General features: G+C 51.1%; 1 protein-coding gene across 10 annotated transcripts in view; it reads right to left on the bottom strand.

Moving 5' to 3' along the window:
- Positions 1–17,389, bottom strand: part of NFIA (nuclear factor I A) — a 248,632-nt gene extending 231,243 nt beyond the window's left edge. For 9 of the 10 annotated variants that reach the window (XM_084291335.1, XM_084291336.1, XM_084291340.1 and 6 more), the window contains exons 1-2: positions 17,100–17,232; positions 10,908–11,439 (exon numbers count right to left, since the gene is read on the bottom strand). In XM_084291335.1, the coding sequence (XP_084147461.1) occupies positions 10,908–11,439; positions 17,100–17,126 (559 nt within the window). In that variant the 5' untranslated portion in view covers positions 17,127–17,232. Of the gene's footprint in view, positions 1–10,907; positions 11,440–17,099 lie in introns of all 10 variants that reach the window. The other variant, XM_084291332.1, reaches the window with a different exon arrangement.
- Positions 17,390–19,771: the final 2,382 nt, after the last annotated feature.

A 19,771-nucleotide genomic window follows, 5' to 3' on the forward strand; every position in this document is an offset into this window, starting at 1 on the left:
CGCGCGCAAACGTCCCGCTTTCCTTTCGGACTCCCACTCCTTCCACCCTTTCCCGACGCCCCGTGACTCCTGACTCTGCACCGCCGGCTCCGGCAGCTTCCCTGCACCCAGCCAAATTGTCCTCAGGTCCCAGCCCTGCATGCAGAGAGGTCCCAGCAAGGGCGACGAGCCCGCACGAAGCTTGTCTGGGGACTCCTCGCTGGCATGAGGACAGAGAACCAAGCCTAGTGCCGGGACGGGGACCTCTGCTCGTGCTGTCCCCCTCCTGGGGCTTCGTGTCCTGGCCGGCATGCAGCTGGGACACAAAACTTCACTTTTTTATAGACGGGTTTATTACTAAAGGCCGTGCATGCAGAAAACAACCGGTTCACTCTCAAATCTCCATCGTGATTTTGAGCTCTAGCCTTTGACCAGAAAATGAAACCGTGCCCCTGTTTAAAGCAGGCTTTGAGTGGATTGCTTCACCTATACCTCACGCTCATGTAGTGATACTGGAAGGAGCAGACGCCTCGAGGATGCACTTTTGAGGTGTGGGTGTCCATCCCCAAACAACACTGAGCTCCCCGGCTGGGTGTTTATAACTGCATCTGCCTAGGGAGAACCCAAATCAGAGCTGTTGAAGCTGATGTCCTCTACAGGAGAAAAAAAAAAAAAAAGAAAAAAGAAAAAAAAAAAACAACAAGCACACATCTTGACCACAAAAATCCCCCTTCTTACCCAACTGACCTGTATTTTTTCCAACTGCTCCAGCAATACCCAAGCTGTACTCGCGAGGGTTTGGCTGCTCTCAGGGTTGATCCCCCCACAGCCAGGCAAGCTGTTTGTGGAGTTTTAAAATAAAACGCTGCAGGATTTAGTTTCTAGCTCTGCAACAACTGCTTTTAACTTTTTAACACAGAAGCAAATGTAGATTGGTTTGTTGGCTATTTTAAATGAAGTCCTCATCGCGTCAGGAAAAGCTCTTGTCATCACACAATACAAGCATTGCAGTGGCTATCTCTCCCTACAAGGGATCACTACACTAGCTGTGCTTTAGAAAAGCATCCTGATACAAAGAATTCATTCTTCTAATTTACTTGAAACTACACTGTCTTAAAAAAAAAAAAAAAAAAAGTGAATTAAATTTAAATTTTACCCTAAGTTTCTAGCATCACTGAGGGATTTGGCTGTTTCCTTCCATATCAAATTAAAGCCGTACTGGGTAAAACGATCAGACAAGAATTTCAGTGAATATCCTTAGGATGAAATCTGATTGACAATGTATTTCTGTATTAAAATCTCCAGTAAGTGTTCATCTTGACAATAAACGTAGTAACTATCTAACTTGTCTTTTGATACCTTCACAGGGGTTCATCCGTGTTCATTCAGTGCATTACAAGGTATTTTGTAACACATGTACTGGCTTTAAAGACAAAAATATTCCGACGGTAATTTAACCAGACGCGCTGTTTATTACAAAGCTCATGCAGCTCATTATCTGTACCTCACACACAAGACTAAATCTGTAGACGCAGAAAAACACACCATGAATAAAGCTGTCTCAACACCCCACTTTGCATTCAGTTCTTCGCCCTGAGATCTTCAGCAGGCTGCGCAAGCCACCTGCACTCACCCTGCAAACTTCCCCTTTGCCCACGGTCCCTGTTCAGGACTGGCCCAAGCCCGGAGGGCTGTATGGAGATGCCTCCCTGTGCAATATTTCCTGAGCTTGCAATCGCATTTTGCACCGAGGGATGGTGCCTGCAGGCAGCCCAGGCTGATGAGCACCACTGCACTTCCATGTACCTCAGTGTGGGGTGACGATGGCTGGGGCTAGGAGGGATATGTGCATCACAGAGGACGGTGCAAAGCGGGTTTCAGCCTTTGTTTAGATACTGATGCTATGAGCACCTTATAAATATGACAAATGGATGGAACCAAAGAGCAGGAAAAATAACTACATCTCTGTGGTCACGGCACAGTGCCGCGGTGGCAGGGTCAGGAGGATTTGCTGCAACCCGCAGCTCTTGCAGGCAATGCGGCATTGGTTTTACGTCCCGTGGAAAGGTGTGATCTTTCTACAAAAGCACACCAAGCCCTGCCCCGGAGCCTGCCGCAGAGCTGTGCATTGCTGGCTGGGGTCTCAGAGAGAACAAAGTCCCTGGTGCCACTGGCCCGGCATGCAAAGCCCCACGGCATCAGCCAGAGTGAGGTGAGAAGGGCAGGGCAAAACCACCCCAGATAATGCTGGTGGCCTTCCTGGTGTGCCTGCTGGAGGACACCTCCATGACACGTCCTCTTGTGCACAAAGCGCTCACACAGCGGTAGTTTTGAATGACCTTTTCACACCATCGAAAAATTTGGAGCGCCAGCAAGTTTTATACCATTGACCTGACCAAGCAGCCACCAGGTACCAGGCTCGCACAGCTCTCTCCAGTGCCATCGGCTCACCTGGCTGAATAATCCTGCCTTGGAAACCTACCAATCCAATGATAATTCTGTGATTCACTACAGATATATCTCACCCCAAAACATGAACATGCTGAAACATCCAATCATGTTCTGGCACGCATGCAAAAAAAAGCCCATGGCAACAAAGACGACAGCTTGCCAATGGCAGCTGCTGCACGCACACACAAAATTAAACTATATTCTTCTGAAAACGGATATTATTATGGCATTTGTTTCCCCTCACCCATCACCCTCACCCATTCCCTCACAAAATAAGGGGGAAATATCAACATATATCATACATTAGGAGAGAAGGACAGAAAAAGAGATGGGCACTGCCCTTAGGAGGAATGGGATGGGCAGCACGGTTTTAGCAGCAGATCGAGCTGGGTGGATTGGGGCTGAATATACAGAGCTACCCTGAAATATCGGCTCACCTAAGAGTGTTGTGTTGTACATGCAAGTACAGTGTTCAGCCTTTATAATCTGTGGGGGAGGCCCACGGATGCTAAATTTCAGTAAGTTTGGTCAAGCTGGCCTTCAGCTATAACACAAATCTGCAAAAGCACGCACATACATGAAATAACATCTGACGCTATTTATCTTGCTTCCTTTCTGTGGTGTTGGCCCCATCTGATGCCTGCCATGCTGTTATGCAATGCACGAGATAGCCGTCTCCTCACTTGTGAAGATAAATGTCATATCGGACCTCTGACATCATGTATTCTCCAAGTAATTATTTTTGATATCGTAAGAGTTATACAGGGTGCACAATAAAATTAAAAAGTAGAAAGCAAGGTTAATAAGATTATCATGTTGGTATAATAGGTAATGCATTTTGCAGTATATCCTTAAATCTGCCCTCTCAAAACATAATTAAATAACTGTGATTTATATTTTAAAGGAACGCAGACATGCAGTATATCCTCCTGCCCACATATGCTAATTGCTTTCAGCCCCAAAAATCACACAGTTGTTTGCAGCTTTTTAATCCTCATGTGTAAATAACCCGATCTGGGTCCAAGTTATGAACAATGAAGTCCAGGAAACTTTCAGAATAGCATGTCATTAAATCCGTCTTGATTTTATCTTGCTAATCCGATGGCACGGATGTGCACCAAAGGCCCACGGGGAAGAAGAAATGCCTGCCCGGGGCCCTCTGCACCGGCCCGAGGGCCACCTCGCCAGGTGGACATGAAGGGCCTGGAGAAGACAGCGGCAGCCCCAGGAGGAACCCATGGAGGTACACCCTCAGGACACCCCTCCCAGGCCTTGCCAAAGGACCTATGTGCCCTGAGGGGGCGCAGGGACCACAGGCAACACACGTCTCCATGCTTGGCTACGGGCACTTTTCCCGAATGCGAAAATGCAAGCGAGCAGCCTGCCAGCTCCTTTTCCATAGGCGCGAGCATGCAGGACAGACCCAGCTGTAAAAAGAGCTTAAGATTCGCAATCTTTTCTCAAAAATCTAAGGTTTCCCTGAGCTCCAAGAGCCTCGGTGAGCAGGCCAGCCCCAGCCCACCTTCCCCATCCAGTGGGCAAAGCCCGGCTCGACGCAAACAAAGCAAGCCTGCTCCGTTCTCCATTTTGCACTCGCACACCCGAGCCTGGCACACAAAATGGAGGCCCCCATGCACCTCGCGGGCACGGACCTGCCCCGCGGCAGCCATGTCCTCCTGCCGTGTGCCCGACTGCCAGGCCTCTGCACGGGGCTGAGCTCACCCACCCATCCCCTGACACACACACGGAGCCACAGGGCTAGAAAGGCTCCCCAAAAACATATAAATACATTGTTATATCTTCCTGCTGGACTACAGTGTGGTGAGGGGACTCACCGGGCTGGCACACTAAATGCTCCCACCCAATAAGTGGCTCGGACGAAGTTCCCCCGTACATCGTGTGTTATCAAGCCATCTTTTTGGTGGTTACCATTAATTAACAGTAACCACAGATAAAAGGCATGAAGAACACCACATGGACAGAGAAGCCAAAGCGATTCAGCCCCACCACCAACTCTCCCCTACCCAGAGTCCTCGCCATCATAAGGAAACACGCAGGGTCGGTTGCTGTTAGGAGGCTAAAATAATTTGCCCTGAATTTACAGCCTGTAATTTAATCTGCGGCTCAAGCTCCTGCCCACGCCGGGCTGAGCGGCGGCGGGGGCAGTGCCGGACCCACAGCCCTGGGCAAGGACACCCCAGCAGCAGCCCCATAAAGGACGGTCCCTGAGCCCCCACAGCCAACACCCCCGAGGGGCTGTGGTGTGGGGTGTGCACGGCCAAGCACAGCCCCTGGGAGGAGGGCTGAGGGTTGGGAGAGCTGGGTTTTGTCTGCTGGTTGTGGCTGCCTGGGCCGCTACGTGGAGTGGAAGTGCTGAGGGGAGGAGGAGCTGCAGAGCAGCTCCAGGCAGGCAACGCGAGGGATGCCCTTTCCTTTACATCCGAATGGAGAGAAACATTGAAAATACATAATCATAATAATAAATAGTGGGTTTTATGAACAATTAGGATTCCAGTGTCTCTTTGAAGGGTTTGAAAAGCTGACATGATGTTTTGGGTTCTCCAGATTCAGCTTTGAGGCCTCAACCAAGAGAAACATTCAGCCCCGCTGTGTACAGCAGTGACCACAACAAAGATTGTGGTTTCTCCCACACTCGCCTTAAATAGATCTAAATTAATGCTATTCATCATTGGGTGGAAAAGAAGGGAAATATAAAAGTGCAGTCGCTTGTAGACAAGCCAGCAGCATTGGGTAACTCTCTCACCAACACACAAACCTCACTGCTCCGTATGTGCCGACTTCCATCCAAGGGCTTCTCCCAGCCCTGCACCTCCGGCCCCGCCTGGGCAGGAAGGCACGGAAACAGCAGGCTGTTCCCAGCCTAACCCATCACCTGGAAAACATCCTGGGCAGATTGCACATGTCTTCATCCAGTGTTTATTTGTTGTTGCTGTTGTTGTTGTTGGAGAAAGGGGAAAGCTAAACCACATGACTGAACTCCTGCCAGGGGTTCGTGATGGAGCAGACCGTCCGGAGTGCCGCACCAGTTAGTGTCCGCATTATCACGGATACTCACCGGCTCGGTTACAACGGCACGGGGAGCGCAGTTGTCCCGACCTAAATCCTGCTTCTGTCATCTCCTGCCCTGCAGAAAGCCGTCAGCCCCACTCCCCGAAACAGAACGTGTCGATAGATGGAGATATCTTTCTGTGCCATGCAGGGCGTGTAATTGCCGTGCAGCTGGATGCGCGCCGGCGATGGGTGGGTACAGGGAACTGGGGGTGCCGAGGAGCTGCAGCTTGCATCTCCCACATCCACTTCCAAGTGGGATACAGATGCAGGCTTCCAGCACTGGCATTGTACGGCAACCTCTTACCAGCCTTTTGCAGTAATGCAAAATCTGCCTTTTCCTCAAGGACAGAAACACCATGAGACAACCTAATTTCACTTTTTTTTTTCCTTAAATTTACACACATCTCACAATGGCCAAAATGAATGGAAAAAAAAACAAAAAACAAAAAACAAAAAAACAACATCCTATGAGCCTCCAAATCTCATCTAAATACTGGATTGTTCAGGTTCCCCCAGACACGTGCAGGGAGCCCAGCACACAGAACACGTATGAAGTACTTGCTGCAGAGCTGGCTGAACATTTTTCGGAAAAAGTAAATGCAATCCGTGTGTTCCGTAGAAATGCACAGGGACCATTAACATCACAAACAAAACTTTAAAGACCGTTTCTGATGTATGCTGGAACAGCCATGTATTGGAATTATGCTTTCAAAAGCCTTATATAAGAAGGAAATGTCACGGATGCTTTAAAAGTCTTCAGATACGTGTAAAAACGACATATATATTACATATTATCTTCACAGAACAAACACCATTTGAAATGTGCCCCTTTTTAACTACCATTATGAGCTGTCTAAAGAGCATTTTGGTTGAAACTTGGGAGGAAAGGGGGAAAAAAAAAAAAAAAAGCACTGATCTTACACCTGCTCTTTAGCAGTGGGAAGTGGGTTCTCAATCTGTTAACATGACCATCTGGCCAATCTGCATATCACGGCTATCTGGATTACTGTATGAAGGAATGACAATAACGTAGCCAAAACAAAAGTAAAATGCATCAAAAACTAACAGTAGCGCGGCCCTTTTGATTTTAAATTAAATAATAAATGTGCTATCACAGCAAAGCGAGGAAGTTATCTAAATAATTAAAAATGAGCCTCCGCTACAGCGTAATTAAGTAAACAATATGGTGTGCGTTCTATATGAGCCGGCAATAGTTTCCACAGCCGAACACCAGACTTTTGCAAAGCAGATCGCAGGAGCTGGAGACGCTGCGACAGCTCTTTCCGTGATGTACGGTATTGTCAGAACACCTCTCACACCGCTGCAACGCGCCGGACCGGCTGCGGCTATTAGCGGGATTAATGCAGCAACAATCAATAACAATTGTACTAAAAGATTACGGTGCAAAGTGTGATGTACCTTTCGGACACGGAGCTAAGTGATACCTCCATGGGTATTTTGACTATCTGCAGTCGTTTGCTTTATGAACCAATCTTCACGTTATTTCGACCGGGGCATCTTTGTGATGGTCCAAGCAGAAATATTTTAAATCTGCCACTCGGAACATCAAGTGGGCCTGCCTAAAGTTCAAGGTCATGCGTTATATACTGTTACCCAGGCAATTGGCCATAGAGCATATTTAGACCCTAAGTAAATTTTCATAGTCGCAGGAATAAAGCTGACTTCTTGCTCCTTCTCTGACTCCTATTCTAAGTATTAAGAGAGTCAGAAAAAATAACTCACTTAAATAAAAAGCCATTCCCCGGTTTTACTAAAATTCCAGGTTTTTAGACGCCTGTCCAAAAGATTAAGAGATTTTCTCCGCCACAAATACGTGGCTAGCTCAACTCTCGCCCAAAGCACGTAACGAGGTCTATAAAAAAAAAAATAAAAATAAATAAATAAAAAAATCGGGCATTGCAGTGTCAATTCCTGTCGCCTGCCATCCGGCTCTGCCCACTGATGGAGTCTCTAAAAACTGTGACCTTTCACAAAATTTAACTACTTCCATTGCGAATCCTTCCTCCAATCTGATCACATTAGCAGAAGGAACTCCAAAGCAGTAAAAAACTCCAGAAAGTTCTCGGTTGAGTGCCTACTAATGAACAAAGGTTAACTTTATCTAAAAGGTCAAATGCCTGGTGGCTAAGGTTGTGACCTTAACAACTTAAATTGTGACCTTGCCACGTGCCTAGTATATTGTAGATTCTGATACAGATCATCTGGTAAAGGACTGGCCATAAATTAGCTTTACTGTTTGACTCCCACAAAGAAAACGGTTTGCCACAATGGTTTCCAACTTGTCATTTGATACAAGCGTAGAATAAGTGAAAACTAAAAAGCAAACCCAAGTTTAGGGTATGAAAATGCCGCCTGCTTTTAGTTAAGCAGATTAGAAACTGCAAACTGAGAGCAATACTCTACATTTCAATACATTTTTTGGTCAACCTCTAATTCACAAAACACCGATCTTCTTTTCCTTTCCTCTCCCTTCCTTTCCTTTTTTTTTTTTTTTTTTAAACGAAAATGACATGTAGTTTGTGTATTTGCATATTTCTGTTTTTTCTTTCTAGCCAGTTCTTAAAGAGAATAATTGATTTCAGTAGCTTTGTAAGAAGCACCATTTAAATCTGAGCACATGTGTTCTCTTACAGATGATAGTGCCTACTGAAGAAAAAGCGTGGATTCAAAGCAATAATTATCGTACATGTTTAGAAGGAAAGGGAGATCTCACTGCTAAGTCATCTCGAATAAGGCATCTTGGAAGAGAATGCTCCCCCCAACAAAAAGAAGAAGAGGGAAAAAAAAAAAAAAAAAAAGGGAGAAGAAAAAGAGAAGCAAGCACTATGGGTGAAAAGGTCACAATGGTTTTGGCACATATCTTCAAGCACGTTTTGGAGTCTGTGCCTCCTGCCAATACTGGCAACTTCTCAAAACTTTTAAGGAGGTAAAAACATTGTTTAGTGTTTACAAATCTTCTGTACTATAGCAGATGCTTGTCAAATCCGCTATATGTAAGTTGACCAGCCTACCTAATATCTGTGCTGGCGACATCCTCCTCAGAGCTAACGGGTCCATACATTTCTGGAGGCAGCTCTGATGGAGTTTGAGACAAAGGACCCTTAATATTTTTCTTTTGTAATTTTCCTGTTGCGCACACGGCACAAGCTGCCATTACTGCGGGTCTGCGGGAACCAATGGCTGGCAACTTGGCCAATGTTCAGGTGTAACAAAGACTGCTGGGATACATCGGAGGGGGGAAAAAAGCGAGGAAAAAGGGAAAAAAAAGAAAAGGTAGCCTACGGATGGTGCTTCCAGCACACCTCCGTGAAGCGACACAGGCGACGGCTACCCTGTGCTACCTCCTAAAAAATCGCTCGGTCCCCCTCGGCGGCGCGGTGCTGCAGCAAAGCCGCAGCACGCACCAGTGCGCTGCGAGCACAATGCGCTGCGAACAAGCAGCAAACGACAGCCAAAATACGAAGCGGCGCGGTCTGCACGAGCGGGTTTGCCGCCTGAACAAAACCGTGAACCTCCACGGGGAAAGATCTGAAGCCTCGCACCAACTTTCCACGGCAAACAGCTAGCCCGGAGAACAATTAGTGCAATCACTGCCTGTTGACAATGAACGCAGAAATAAATAAGAGTTCGCTATCAAGGCGAGTGTTTGCCAACAGCACGCTGATAAGATGGTATATCCCTAATCACAATATTGAACTTTTACAACGTCTCTTGCCTGACTACTTCAACAGGAAGAGAACCCTCCGGTCCCTTGCAGCACTCACACGCCTGGATTTTCCCTTTTCTCCCCATCTCATGTCCCTGGGAGCTTCCCCGCAGGCTCACCCCAGACCTCTGCTTTCTGTTGGCACCCCTTGCCCTTTGCAGCAGGCTGCTCCGCATTTAGGAAATGCAATACGGACTGGCACTTACCGGCCTCGTGCCCTAAATAAACCTAACCAACAGCAAGGTGGTGGTGCCCAGGCTGCCAGCACGGCTCTGGGCACGGAGGAGAGCAGGGCAGCGAGCACCCCCGGCCCCTCAGCTGAGGCCGTGCCCCCCATCCCCTTCTCCCTTTGGTTAGCCACGATCGGTAATCCTTGCTCCGGCGTGCCACGTAATAAATCGCAGAGCAAATAAATCCCTTTCCACAATATTTGCCTAGCTCCCTCCTGCCAGAAACGTGCACTATGATTTAACCGCGTCGCACCTAAGTGCAAAGCAAATCTGGCAGCTTATCGGAGGGAAGTGGCACGAGGATGCTCGAAGTCCTTCCCGAGGGCAGGCTGCGTCGAGAACATCGCAGCCGCACGTCTCCACCAGCACCACGGGGATGCGGTGCAGAAAACTTCGGGATGCTCAAAACTTTCTACGCCCCCCTTCAAAAAAAAACCGTGGTGTCAAAAATGCTGACTCCCAGCGCTGCAATTCTCTAAGTTTTCTTATAGATAAATATTTATATATACGTGGCCTGTACAAATATGATCCCACCCTCGCCCCTCTTCTTTGTTCTCTCGGCCTGCCCAACCCCTCCACTTGCAGGTCAGCCCTACGTGCATCCTATATGCGTCCCATATAAGAAGACCAGGGCCTAGCACACCATACGCTCACATTTTTCTGCAATACAGTCACTTGAAGGACATACAATAGCACACTATTTTATCCCGCCATCCCACTGCACATCCTCTAACACCTCGAGGCAACCCCCGGGCAGGCTGAGCTTGGTGCTGGAGGCCCCAACATTTTCAGTTTCATCACAGATCAAAACACTTCAGCCCTCCCCACACACAGTGTTACCCAACGAGGAGTTTGTTTCAAGAACTGCATGTATATTTCATGTATAAACTGATGTTTCACTTTGTGTGTTTTTGTTTTTTTTTTTAAATGCTGTTGACCTCGTTGTCCTAAAATGATGACCCCAAATTTGTTTGCAGCACCTTCCAGACCCAGCTGCCTTGGCTGCCTACTGGGGGGCTCTTCTCCCTTTTTCCCCTATGTGGGGTTTGCATTCCCATGTGGGTGAGGATGCCTGGCAGCCCTGACCTCGGGAACCCCTCGCCCTCTCAGGATTGATATAAACAAAGTTTATTTAAACAGTAAAAATTAAAAAATAAATCGCTCTGCATTCCCTCCACCGCAGAAAATAGGAAGCCCGGATAACACTTGAGAAAGGATGCCCCAAAACGCCCATCTGCCGTTAACCCCAGGAAAACGAGAGCCTGCTTTTAAGCAGCTGCACGAGAAAGGCCAGCGAAAAAGGGCGAATTTGGGGCCGGGCGATGCCGGCGGCCGCGCTCCCTCCCGCCTCGCGCCGCTCATGCAGCCGTGGCCGGGGCCCGGCACCCGAAACCGCCGAGGCCGGGAGGACCGCGAGAGTTGGAGAAGTTGTATATAAACGCACTTACCTGCTGCGTGCACAAAGTATGCCAAATATAAATCGAGTTCCTTAACAGAAACTCCTATATGGTGGGGCTGTACGCACAGCCCGGGGTTAGAGCACTGTGGGGACTTTACAAGGCGCTCGCCATCAGTACTTTCGAGCGGAATACCTTTAAATAAAATCACCATAACGAGGTCCAACCTCCAGACCTTATCTGCCTGGCGAAGGCAGTCAATTCTTCTCATCTTGCCCTTCTGGTCTGGATTGGAAAGGACGCAACACGGAGGCTTTTTTCCTGTGACTGTGAGAACAAAATCCTCCCGAAATTCAGGCCTGATATCTTTCCGGAGCTTTGCCAGAAGTCTGGATGCCCATTTTTGCTTTACCTCGGGTTTTTCACTTAGCAGTTCGTCCTTCACGGCTCTCTCTTCCTCTTTTGACATGCGTTTCTCATGTTTTTTGAAGTATTTTCTTTTTCGGGCTTGCAGGTTGAACCACGTGTACGCAAACGCTCGGACGTGAGGCAGAAGTGCTTCGATGAAGGGATGAAATTCATCCTGAAAAAGTCACAGAGAAGCGTCGATGTCACGCAAAACCACCAACAAAGCCCGACGAAAGCCTCCAGACGGGGGGAAGGCAAGAATTACGGCCGAGCTCAGCCATCTCCCCCCGACCCACCGACGGCTGCCCCTGCTCCCCGCACCAACCCTCAGAAAAGCGGGCGGCCACTCGAGACAGGGTGGCGATGGGGCAAGGATCGGGCCCCCCTCGTGAACTTCAGGTTTCTTTAAAAAAAGGGGAGAATGAGTTAAAAGCCAACAGCCACGCTGCGGCGTGGGGACCTGAGCCCATTCGCGGAGCGCGTATCTCCCTTTGCTCTCTCCCTGACCCCGCTGCTTGCGGTGTAGCCAGCGTATGCCCGCCAATTTGGCAAATTCTAAACATTTGGATGCCAATCAATGTTTGTATGGGGAAGTCTAAAGTATAGTAAAACTTTCCCTAAGATATATTTGGAAATAGCAGCGCGCGGTATAGTAACGTGCCGATAGAGCTGCGTATAGGAATACAATGAAGGGAGCTTTTCTCTCTGTTTCCCAAACCATACAGGGATGAGAAAGTACCGCGGCCCGTCTGCACGTTTATCCCGCCTGCTCGGCAGTCACTAATGCAAAAATCTTAGAAAACACAAAGTTTTATTTTTATTTTTTTTTAAAGAAAGTTAGGATTATATTCTGTGAAAAAAAGAAAAATAAAAACGTGGTATTAAGGCGTACCGAAACACAACAAACTTTCTATAAAATAAAAGGAGACTTGAAAAATCGAAAATTGCGGTGACAGAAAACCTTAGCGCGACTCGTGCAAATAGGTCAAGAATTATTATTTTTATTTTTTTTTTAGACACGCTCTGTCATATTTTCACAGATTTAAAAGGAAAATGCCGTTCTTGGAAAGTTACTTTTGCCACCCAGAGACACTGCTCGTTTTGTGGAACGACGTGTTAGAGATCACCCCCCTCTCCTCGACACAAAAGTAATCCCGATTAAAATTATGCTGACGTTAAAAAAAAAAAAAAAAGCAAGAAAGACACCCCCCTCCCCTTTTCTTTTGTAAAATAAATAAATAAATAAATGAACACAAAGCAAAACAATAAACATATACACGTATCGCGGTGCACGCGGGGCCGTACAGAGCCTGTGGGGCCTGATCCAGCGCCGCGTGCAGGGCCGGCCCTGCTCCCAGAGGCCGAGCGCCTCCACGCCTCAGGATTGGGCCCTCCAGGGGGGGAAAATAAAAGTAATTTGTACAACGTTTCTCCCAGCATGGCGAAAGCCAACCAGTGCTTAATCTTGCAAGACAACACTGGGGATTTTTCAGCTTAACTAACTTTTTTTTTTTTTTTTTAATTATCCCATGGAGTACGTTTCCTACCCAAATCATTTCAGGTTGTTGTAAATATGACTAAAGCAGACATCTCATGTCCTTTCCGTACCTTATTTTAACTTACATTTTCTTTGCAAAAAATTATGAAAAATTAAGAAATCGATAGTAGAAATACCCAGCAGCAAAATTCTGTCGTAATTCAAGGGCTTCTATTGGCTTCCCAAAAGGTTTCACTCCACTTATTCTGAGAGGCCCTAAAATTGTAAATACCTAAATCTATATGTAGTTTTGCAGCATTTATTTTAATTTTAAACACAGACTGTTAGAAACTGCCCCAAATGGCATAATCTATTTCATCATAGCACAGCAGCAGCGCGGCAGCAATCACAAGTACTATGGATGATTATTAAAACCTAAGCAGGTAAAATAAAATAAATCACTCCAATGATTGACACATTCCTTTTTTTTTTTTTTTTTTTTTACTCCCCTCCTCTACTAGAAAAGATCTTAGTTTCAAATTTCAGCAAAGTTTAGGGGGAAAAAAAAAAAAAAAAAAGATTGCTGCGAGTTTGCAGTCGGTAGATTCGAAAAGTGGGAGAAGGCACAATCAGAGCACATGGAGCTGCTCTCCCCCCCGAGAAAGAGCTCTCACAGGAAAGAAAGATAAAAACTACAGGTCCCTGTGAGCTATTAAAAATAATAAATCCACACTTCTGCTCCCTCCTGTCCTTCCCCTGCCCTGCTCGGAGGGAGCCACGAAGGAAAAAAGGCCTTTTGTCGAGGCCAAGTTTATCTGCTAAGGTACACACAGCAGACGCTGGACGGACCTACAATGAGGCAGGGGATCGCTTTAAGCATTAATGGTTTCTGAACACGTCTGGGTATATCCTGAAATATTTTAACTTTTCTGCTTTAAGCAGCGCTTTGTCCTGACTGATCTCATGTGCTCGGGACTTTTTTGGCTCGACGCTGGATGCTATCCAAGAGCGAGCTGCTTTAACCTGCGCTAAAGCCGATTTCTACGGCGTGAACCTGAACGGGGAGGTAAAAGCAACACCCGAAGGAAAAAAAAAAAAAAAAAGGAGAAAAAAAAAAAAAACTTTTAAAAGATCTGGGGAGAAAAAAAAAGAAATGGAAAAAAATAAGGTATGCTTCAGTGTGCAGCCAGGGTCCGCTCTGAAGCGGTCCCATGGCTGAAGTAAATGAGAAGCGGCGCTGCTCGGCTCGAGGTGAGCACGTCCGTGCCAGGCTCCAATGTGTCTTTTCAAAATGGTGTACGGCGAGAAAAGGTTAATGACTCATAAACAGACTAACTTTCAAACTGTCTTCCTAGACACGGTCCTCCGTAAAAGCGCGCCGCCGAAATCTCGGCGTCGAGATATTAGCACAGGCGAAGTGGAAATAAAAGCACTCAGGACGGATCAAACAAATTGTGCTGGAAGCGGGGAGGGGGGGGAGCGGTTCCTGCACAATACAATTATTTATTTCAGTGTTATTATAGCAAAAAAAAAAAAAAAAAAAGTTTTGGAAATGTGTCAATGCAAGTGTGCTAACAGATGTGCAGACTTGTCTGCAGCCTCGCTGCAAAACACACGGATTTTAAGAAACTCGTGCAAAAAAGAGATGATCTTTGCCTTTCCCCAAGTTAGCTCTAAGGGAAACTTTCAGAGTATTTGATAAAGACATTTGCTTTCCCTCCTCGGCGCCTGATGGGTCACCTAAAAATAAAAGGCACAGGAAAACTGGCAAGGCGAGCATAAAGAGAAAGTTTTCCCTGCGATACTCCCCAAAGTTGGAGGACACAGCTCTGCAGAGCGCTGCCTGTTCCTAAGCAGCACCTCGAATTTGGGCCGCACGATTCTGCGTCTGCTCGCACCGCAAGTCTCGGCTGCTCTGCAGAAAGGTGCAAAAAAGCACGACAAAAGAGCCCCAAAACCCGACCGAGGAGGCTCGCCATAATGTAACGCTGCAGAGGAGTCTTTTGAAACAATATATTCGAGCTGATCTTTTTGAAATTAAGCCAGCTACAGCGACCCTTGTTAATATTTTTACAATCCATTTGCTTGTAAATCTATTAGGAGATGTGCATATGTTCCCCAACTCGTCCCTAGATCTGCAGCAGATATGTAAATGGAACGATGTTTAGATTTTCCTGACAGTTGCTACAAAATGCTCATGCCATTTCAGTTACAGTGCTTGGATAAATACGCTCTTAACTATGATTTCTGTTTGTTTTCCTTTTCTAACCCACTTTCTAAAGCTTTCCCTTTAAATCTGAACCCAAACTTAACAGCAACAAAAAAAATCCCCCTTCCAAAACTCCTATCGCTAAAAGCTCCTAGGAGTCCCGAAAGGGAAAATAGCAAATTGCTTGCAATTGGCGGGGACTTGCCCCCTTTTTCCACCGAAAATGACAGAATCACCTCACTGATCCTTCCGAGGGAAGAGTTTGTCAGGAGGCCTCTAATCCTCGCCTTACTTTTCCAAATGTGCAACAAGAATGCGAGATTTGCACAACCGGCAGCGCTGCTGGCTTTTGTCTGGGCTTTTTTTTTTTTTGGGGGGGGGGGGGGGGGGTAGGAAAAAAATAAAAAAGAAGAGGGGGGACTGAGACAACGACCAACGGGCCCATGGCTTTTATTTTCTCCCCTTCATGTGCAACTGGGCCTACCGAGGGCAAGGAGCCCCGGTGGGGCCGGGGAGAGGTGGCGATGCCCGGTGCCCCCGGGCAGGGCGCTGCGCTCCCCCCTGCAGCCCCGGGGCTGTCGGAGGCCGGAGCTGGCAGGGAGAGGAGCGAAGTTTGGCCGGGCCCTTGCTCGGAGCCGCAGCTCCGTGCCCTGCAAAGTGCCCCCCGGCCCCGTTCTCCCCCCCCCGAGGCCGTGAGGCTCCGGGCAAGCAGCGGCGGCTCCGGGCTGAGCGCTGCGAGCGGGGCGCCCCGACTGGGAGGCTGGGGGGGGGGGGGCGCAAAGAGAAGGGAGCCCCCCGAAGTTTGGGCAGCCGCCTGCCCTCTCGCTGCCTTTCGTCGCCTTATTTAATTTTTTATTTATTTATTTTTTTTCCTGGCCAGAAAGAGCCCGGAGAGGCTTTCTCACCGGGCTGTAAAAAAAGAAGAAAAAAAAAAAAAAAAAAAAAGCGAAAAAAAAATATTCAAAAATATGCATTCAAATTAAATTAGTGAGAATAATGTAGGCAAAAATCTCCTGCAGGAGGAAATAATCTGGGGTTTGAGTCCGCCACAAAGCGTTTCCTCGTTAAACCATTATATCCTGCTAATTGAAGGTGTGCAATTTAGCGTCCTGCAGCAGGGAGCGGGCAGGGGGGGGGGGCGGGCGGCGCTCCGCGGCCGCGCAACCCCGGGGGCACCGCGGGGACCCCCCCCCGGGTCCCCTCGTTCCCGGCCGCAGCTCCCCGCAAACGGGGCCCGGGGGGGGCGCAAAAGTTGCGCCGAGTCCCGCGGGCGGCTGAAAGGGGAAGGGGGGGGGCAGACACGCACCCGCACCCCGAAACAAGTTTGCGGGAGGTGTGCGGGAGGCGTGCGGGGGGTGTCCCCCCCAAAATTGCGCGCAACTCCCCAAGCTCCCCGCGCAGCGCGGCCGCCCCGGGGCCGTGCGCGGCTGCTGCGCGCTGCTCCGCGGGGCCGTGCGGGGCCGATCGTGCCCCGCGTGTCCCGCGGGTGCCCCCCGCGTGTCCGTCCCCCCCTTTTCCTTTTCCACGCACTCCCCCCCCCCGCTCCCCGGCCGCCCCCGCCGCCGGCTCGTAAACAAAAGTGCGGAGTTCGGGGCGGGGGAGCCGGCGTGTCGGGTGGGGAGGGCAGGGAAGGGAAGAAGGGGAAAAAAAAAGGGGGAAAAGGGGAAGAAGGGAAGGGGAAAGAAGGGAAGGAGGGAAGGGAAAGGAAGGGGAAGGGAGGGAAGGAAGGAGGGCAGCGGGGGCACCGCGGGGCGCAGCGGCGGCCGGGGCGCTCCGGCGCCGGCATCGATCGCGGATGACCAAGCACGGCGGGGCCGCGGCGGCAGCGGTGCGGGGGGCGTCCCGCAAAGCCCCGCGCCCGCACGGCCCCCCCCCATACACACCCCCCCCCCCTTATTAATTAAGCCGTTAATAAGTAGGCGCCATTAGCCATGTGCCGCCGCAAATGGCCGTGCGGGGAAAGGGGGTATGGGGAGAGAGAGAAGAGGGGGGTGTGCGTGGGGGGGAGATGCAAGGGAAAGGCACCGAAGTGAAGTTTCGGCGAGCCGCCCCCTGCCCCTGCCCCGGCGCACACGCGGCCCCCCCCCGACCCCCCCCCTCGACCCCCCCCCAAGCAGCGCCGGCCCCACCGCGCCCCGGCACCGCTTACCTGGGTGAGACAGAGCGGAGAATACATGTCTGCTGCGGGGGGCTGCGGGCTGGAGGTGTGCGTGTGCGGGGACACAGGGAGACAGAGGGGGAGAGGAGGGGAGGGGGGCGGAGGGGGGGGGGGGACAGAGGGAGAGAGAGAGAGAGAGAGAGAGAGAGAGGGGAGAAAAAAAAAAAAAAAAAAAAAAAAAAAGAGGAGAGGAGAGAGAGAGAGAGAGAGAGAAGAGGAGAGAGGAGGGGGAGCCCCGAGCCTGCTTCTTGCTTTCACATTTCCAACTCTGCCAAACTGCAGCCGGCGCGGAGCCGCTCCATGAGCCGAACTTTAACCCCGCCTCGACTTAGCCCCGCACTAGGCGCTCGGCACGCCCGCCCGGCTGGGGCTGAGGGGCATAGCGCTGCCTGCCCGCTGCGCGCTGCTCGCTGCGCGCCCCCCCCCCCTTTCTGCGCTCCGCCGCCGCCGCCGCCGCGGCCCCCGCTCCGCGCCCGCTGCGCTCCCCTCCGCGCCGCCCGCTCTGCGCCGCGCCGCCCGCCCGCTCCGCGCCGCCCGCGGGGGCGGGGAGGGGCGGGGAGGGGGCTGCGGCCGCCGCCTCCCTCCGCCCCGCCGCCCCGCAGCGCGCCCGGCCGCGGGGAGAGAGCCGCGGGGGCGCCGCAAACTTTGTGGTTTTCGTTTTTTTTTTTTTTTTTTTTTTGGGGTTTTGGTTTGGTTGTGTTTTTTTGTTTTTTTTTTTTTTTTTGGTTTGGGCACCCTCGCCAGCACCTCTCCGCCGAGGGATGCTCGCATGCCGGAGGGTTTAGGGAAGGATGGGGAGGGTGGAAAGGGGGCTTCAAGGGGGTCCGGAAGGGGTCTTTGGGGGGTTTTAGGGGGGAACACGGGGAGCCCCGGTGGTTTGCCGAGTTTGGAGGGCCCCCGCCACTTGTCACTCCAAGCCGAGCGCTTTGCTGGTGCTGCTTGTGCACTTCGCTAAATCACATCCCCCGCCACGGGCAGGAATTCTGTCTCACCTCGCCCCCCCCCCCATCCCATAACCCTCTCCAATAACCCCCTCTCAATAACCCACCCCTAATAACCCACCCTCCCCGCTAAGCCCCCTCCCCAAACCCCAAGCGCTCCCGCGCCCGCTTTGTGCTGCCACCGGCAGCGCCGGGGGCCGGGACTTGGCCGCCCGACGGGGAGAGAGGGGGGGGGACACAGCGGGGACACCGACCGCTCCCTCGGGGCCCCGTCCGTCCCCCTGTCCCCTTGTCCCCCTGTCCGTGCGTCCCTCGGGACCTGCACCCCCCGCTCTCCCCGACGGCAGCCGGGGAGGGGAGGGGGGGACACTTTGCGCCCCCCGGGGCTCCCCGTGCGCTCACCCCCGCACCTCGCTGGGGACACGGGGGGACACGGGGGGGTCCGGGGGGGTGCCCCCGGCTGCCCCGAGCCCGTTGCGGGCTGCAGCGGCTGCGGGAGGAACTTTTTTGGGAGCCCTCCGGGAGCCTGGGGGCCGCGGGACGGCTCCGTGCGCCCTCTAGGCGGGGGTGGCGGCCAGGCGCAGCGCGCAGCGCTCCGCACCCGCGGCACCGGCACTCGGCGGGGTATTTTTTTTTTCCCCCCAACTCAGCTTTTTTATTATTATTTTTTTTTTTTTTGCTAAAAACTTGATTTTTAAGAAAAAAAAAATCCACTTTTTTTTTTTTTTTTTTAATTTTGGGTGCTAAATCCCGAGCTTCCCGCGGCTCCGTCCCCGCCAGCGGTCCCGGCCCCACGGGGCGCCGCCAACTTCGGCGGTATAAAAAAAAAAAATAATTAAAAAAATCCCGATTTCAAAAAAAAAAAAATGAAAAATTAAAAAAAAAAAAAGGCGCGCCCCTCCCCCCGGGGGAGTTCAAACGTCGCAACGCCCGCCCCCGCAGCTGATTGGGCGGCTCCCGGCTGCGTCACCCCGCCCCGCCGTTCCCATTGGTCCTCCCCGCTGCCCGTCACGCCCCGCGCCCGCCCGCGGCCCTTTGTTGCGCGCCCGCGGCCGCCCCCGACGGCGCGCACGGAGCCGGCGCGCAACGAAAAGGGGGGTCCAGGGGGGTCCGGGGGGGGTGCAGGGGGGATCCGGGACCCTCAGCGGCTTCCCGACCCCCTGGGGAAACACAAAAAGCGTGAAAAAGAGAAAAAAAAACGCGCCCCCCGCTGCGCAGCGCGCTGCCAGACCAAGCGCGCAAAACCCGCGCAAAACCCGCGCAAGTCCCGGAGCGGCTGCGGGGAGCGAGGGGGTCCCGTGGGGGGGGTCCCGGCAGCACCACGGCGGGCACCGGGAGCACGTGGGAAACTTTGCGGGGCTCCGGCGATTGGCTTCGCTTGGTGACACTTTTATTTATTTTTTTATTTATTTATATATTTGGGGGCGATTTTCTTTTTATTTTTTTAATAGCTAAAATAAACTTGCAGCCGTTGGAAACCCGGAAGAGAATAGGAGCCGCAGCCAATTGCCGCCTGCCGTTAGGGTTGGTTGTGTGTTGTTTTTTTTTTTTTTTTCCTTTTTTTTTTTTTTTTCCTCCCCCCTCCCCCCCCCCCCCCCCCCCCCTCCCCGAGGCGCGCTCCCGCGGCCGAGCTCTGCGCGCTCCGCACTTCCCAAAGTTGCGCCCGGCTCGGCAGCCCCCGCCCCCTCCCCTCCCTTTGCCCCCCCCCCCGATTTCCGCAGT

Source organism: Netta rufina (assembly GCF_964035555.1).
Source record: "Netta rufina genome assembly, chromosome: 8".
Classification (NCBI taxonomy): Eukaryota; Metazoa; Chordata; class Aves; order Anseriformes; family Anatidae; genus Netta; species Netta rufina.